General features: G+C 55.4%; 1 protein-coding gene across 1 annotated transcript in view; it reads left to right on the top strand.

Annotated features, from left to right (window-relative positions):
• The first annotated feature begins 1,308 nt into the window (after positions 1–1,308).
• WSCD2 (WSC domain containing 2) overlaps positions 1,309–4,534 on the top strand; it is an 8,546-nt gene continuing 5,320 nt past the window's right edge. The window contains 5 exon segments of the mRNA XM_010016328.1: positions 1,309–1,384; positions 1,928–2,042; positions 2,555–2,739; positions 3,553–3,674; positions 4,518–4,534. The exon segment at positions 4,518–4,534 is cut by the window's right edge and continues 197 nt beyond it. Coding sequence (XP_010014630.1) covers positions 1,309–1,384; positions 1,928–2,042; positions 2,555–2,739; positions 3,553–3,674; positions 4,518–4,534 — 515 coding nt within the window.

The raw sequence follows: 4,534 nt of genomic DNA, 5'->3' as shown, positions 1-4,534 counted from the left end.
TTGCCATGTGAAATCATTCCACAGGGAATAATGCTTCTAAAATCAGCTCTGGTTTAGTGTGATGTGCGGCTCTGGCTCGCCAGGGTGGTGTGTGTTCCTCCTCATCCTCCTCCTCCTCCTGGCTGCACTGGTGGAGCTCCAGGATCAGGCCAAGGCACACGTCAAGGGCAGCCCCATCTGCCAGGGAATGGCTTCAGCTCGTCACATCCCCATGTGAAGGTGCATCTCTTGCCTCGAGCCTGGGGACATTTTTGGATGGTGACCCTGGGGAGCAAGCACCAGGCCCTGGCAATGCCCGGCATCGCTTCCTCTCTGCCACGTCCATCTCTGGTCCTTTACTGGATGTCTCCAGCCATTCCCAGCTGGAGCTGACATCCACATGACAAGCAATGCCATGAAGAAAGGGGGACCCCAGGCACGCAGCTGAAGATGTCCCCGTGTATTCCAACACAGTCACAGTTGTCCCAGTGGTGGTCAACATGGGCCACCCTTCCGGAAGGTCCTGCCACCACTACGGGGTATATTGGTGCTACCCATGCTCCTATAGAGCATTTCCCTTCTCACTTGCTAGACTTGCATTGATACAGCCGGGGTGAGCCCCCATCCCATCAGTGACCCATCAGTGCTCCGTGGTTAGATGGCTGCAGAGGGAGCATTGTGGCGCTGGGAGTGCCCAGCACGAGGCTTTTGATCAACCATCTGGAAAAGGAAGGGCAGATACTTATTTCAATCATCACCCTGCAGCAGATCCCTGTGAAAACGCTTCTGTTCTAAATGGCAGTGGTGGGAGTTGGGAGAGGCCATTGAGGGACTGGGGCTGATGCCTTGCAGCTCTGTGTGTCTGTTCACACACGTATTTCCACTGTGCCCCCTCTCACTGCTCAGCACCCTGCTGCAAGCTGTGCCTAACCCGACCCAGCATCTCCCCCTGCTCGTTCCTCCTTCACTTACGGTCTTGTATCTCCCTAATTATTCCAGTTGCCTTCCTAATCCGTTGCAGCACGTATATGTCAAGAGCAGTGGGTTGAGGGTAATGCACATCAGTCACCAGCTCCGTGCAAATGACTCAAGTGATCCTGCAGTGGTTTGATCCGTCAGGGCTGAAATGAGCTGACCTGCAGAAACCTGCTCAGTGCTGCGGAAATGCCACATTACGCTGAGAGTAATTGAGAGCAACGAGTTGTGACTCTGTGGTGCTTAAAGTTATTGGGCACGTTCCCCTCAATCCTCCTCCTCCACCTTCTGCCAGGCTGTCTTGGGGACAGCAGTTGTCAGTGCTGGCGCCGTGGGGGGTGGTGGGGAGCATGGATGGGGCACACCATCAATGGGGTGTACGCATGGAGTCGATTCAGGGAGCCCTCCAAATGCAAACTGCAAGCAGGAGGTGAGAAGTATTACCCCATAGTGTGGTTTGGTATTGGAGTAGCACATGGGGAGATGCTCTGCTGTTATAATTTGGGGTGTGATGGAGACATGGAGATAGAGATGCAGGTGGTCTCCATGTATGGGAAGATGCACCTTACTTGCCTGGAGCCCTGGCTTCAACTCTTGAGCAAAGCAGAGGAGCTCTCACCTCTGCTCCTACCCTAACTGCATTTCTCCATTCTGTGTTGCTGGCAGACCAGAGAGAAGGGGATGGGTTATTCTACCGCGTAACTCATCCCTTTTTGGCGCCACTTTGCTCAGTTTTGAAGCTGGTGGGAAGGAAGATGGATAGAGAGAAGCCTCAGTACAAAGCCACAGCATCCTTTCTATGCGTAGGGGGTGTTTCTGGGCTTCACAGGGGCGTGTTGTACCCAGAGCACGTGTCTCTAAAGCGAACCAAGCTGTGCATCCCTACTGAGGGAATAATCAAAAGGGGAGGGTGGGAATTGGGGGGCTCATCCCTAACTGGTTCTTACCCTGCTCTCCTCTCCTCTGCCCCCAGCAAGATACATTGGCTGCTACGTGGACAACACTCGCCGGCGAACGCTGCGCGGCATGTCCTTCTTCGACTACAAGAAGATGACAGTCTTCCGTTGCCAGGACAACTGTGCCGAACGGTAGGACAGGCACCACGTCTCCATCAGTCCCCACACATGGGCAGGGCACTGTAAGGGCTCCAGTTTGGTGCTGGGGCATTCTTGAGCACTTGCATGCCCACAGGGGTGGCCCCACCATGGTGGTGGACCCCACCAAAATACCCTCCTCTGCTGTCACAGTGAGTCCATGAGCACGGGGAGACACACGGATTCCTTGCTGCAGAGTTCTCTCCTTTCCTCAGTGGTAGATGCAAGATGTGCCCCAGCCGTGGTCTGTGCTGGCAGAATAGGATAGGATGGGATCAGAATAAGATGGGATAGAACAGGATGGGATAGAATAGGATAGAAAAGAATATTTTCAGTAGGAATGGACCTGCAACGATCATCTAATCCAACAAAGCATCCTTGGGATGCAGCGCTGCTTCCAGCTCTGGGTGTGAGCCTGCTGCAGCAGGGCTGCTCCTGCAAAAGCCCATGGAGCTGGGGAGACGCCTGGGGACATGCTGAGCACCCCCCCATCTCCCTTTTCCCAGGGGATACCTCTATGCAGGGCTGGAATTTGGCGCTGAGTGCTACTGTGGGCACAAGATCCAGGCGTCCAACACCAGCGAGTCTGAATGCAACATGGAATGCAAGGGGGAGAGGAGCAACACGTGCGGCGGGGGCAACCGCCTCTCCATCTACCGCCTGGAGCTGGCCCAGGAGTCTGCCCGGAGGTGTAAGTTGGAGCCATGGATGCAGTTCCCGGCTCAGCCATGAAATCTGTGCTGTGTGAGCCAGGTCATGGCTTCAGACAGGTGCTTTGAAGGTGGTTTTCAGGCCATTTGGGGCAACTTTGGATGAAGACCTCTCTCCTGATGGACCATCGTTGTATTCAGTGGGTGCTGCCGGCAGAGCTGGCTGTGGGAGGAAGGATGCGCGGGAGCTCCGGCGAGAGCCGAGGGTGCTCCCCGTCAGAAGCGCTCATTTGGCTCCCAATTAGGCAGCACTATAATTACCCACATTTGCTGCTTTTCTTCCCTCATTGCCAAGCAATGGGAAGGAGTTCAGAGCTCCCACCACCAGGCACACAGTGAAGGAGGAGAGGAGAGGGGCCAGGAGTGCCTGGGTACATGCAGCGGTGGGTGAGGATCCAGGATGGGACCCCTCAGGGCACCAACACAGGGCAGACAAGGCCAGACCCAGCCCTGCTCTTCCTGTTGGCTCCATCCCTCCTGCAGCCTGGGATCACCGAGGTGATAAAAATAGGGAGGAATAAATAAACCCGACTTTGCTGCTGGGGCTTTCGCTCTGGTTTTGCACTGTAAGCAGCCAGGCGAGCTTGTTAGCAAGCATTGAGTCACAGCCAGAGGGTGATGAGAGCTGGAGGAAAGCAGCCACTGTGCTGATGGAGAGGATGTGCAGGATGATGAAGAGGATGGGGATGGGGACACTGGGGCACGCTGGGTGGCAGCGGCATCGGTTTTGGGGTGCAGCCTTGTGGCCAGACCAGCATCGCTCTCAGTGACGCTGTGGTCCTTCTCCCTTGCAGATGGCAGCGCGATATTCCGGGGGTGCTTCCGCCAGCCAGACAACGTCTCCATCGCCCTGCCCGTCAGCCAGCTCATGCTGAACATGTCAGTGGACAAGTGTGTGGACTTCTGCACCGAGAAGGTACCGGGGAGGTGCAGGTCGAAAGCGTAATCGTCTAAATTGTCATCCGAAAGGGCCACACTGGCTGAATTTTAATCTGATTTAGTGCTATAATTATGTGTATGCAGATTACAGAGGATCAAATTGGTTGTCTGCGTCCCTGCCATGGGGAGGGACTGGACTGAAGGTCCCTGCAGGGGCAGCACCCACTGCCTGCCCTGCCTGCTCCCTGTGGCTCTGCTCCCCAGCAGGCAGGAGCATCACGGGGTCCTGCTCTGGTCCAGGGATGCTGCAGTGCACTTTGCTCCTGGCAGCCATAAGCAGGAGGGGAAAGGCTACCAGTGGTCATTGCTGGAGTATTTATTAATTAGAATTAGCTAAATTAGCAGGTGGAGGATGGTTGTGCCCTCGCTGTGCAGCCTCCCCAGCAGAGGGTGGTGGGGAATAAACCATCACACCAGTTAAATACAAGTGTCTGCTCTATCACTGGCTCCACTTTCCCATCACTGCAGGGATAGCACAGCACAGGGAGGTGTAAATAACCAGAGCCCCTCAATTAACCCGGCACTGCTGATGGTAAATCACTTGTCAGCTGCCAAATGGGCTTGGAAACATCAGCGAGGCTTCCATGGTGCTGTCTGATGGCTCTTAGTAACCTCAGTGAGGGTGGGAAACGCAGATGGCGTGCCTCCACTCTGCTGGGAGCACCAGTGCCTTGGGAAAGTTGGGACTTGGCTTCTTTTGGGTGTCAGCAATGAGCTGCTTGTGCAAGGATGCAACAACCAGTTGGAAGGATGCAGCAAACCGCCCTGCGCTCTGGGGCAGTGGGGATGGGGCAGAGGAAGCTGTGCTGCAGGGGACGAGGAGGCTGCTGCTGGCTG

This window comes from Nestor notabilis, unplaced genomic scaffold (genome assembly GCF_000696875.1).
Source record: "Nestor notabilis isolate BGI_N333 unplaced genomic scaffold, ASM69687v1 scaffold18200, whole genome shotgun sequence".
NCBI lineage: Eukaryota > Metazoa > Chordata > Aves > Psittaciformes > Psittacidae > Nestor > Nestor notabilis.
This window is presented reverse-complemented; position numbering and strand designations above follow the sequence as displayed.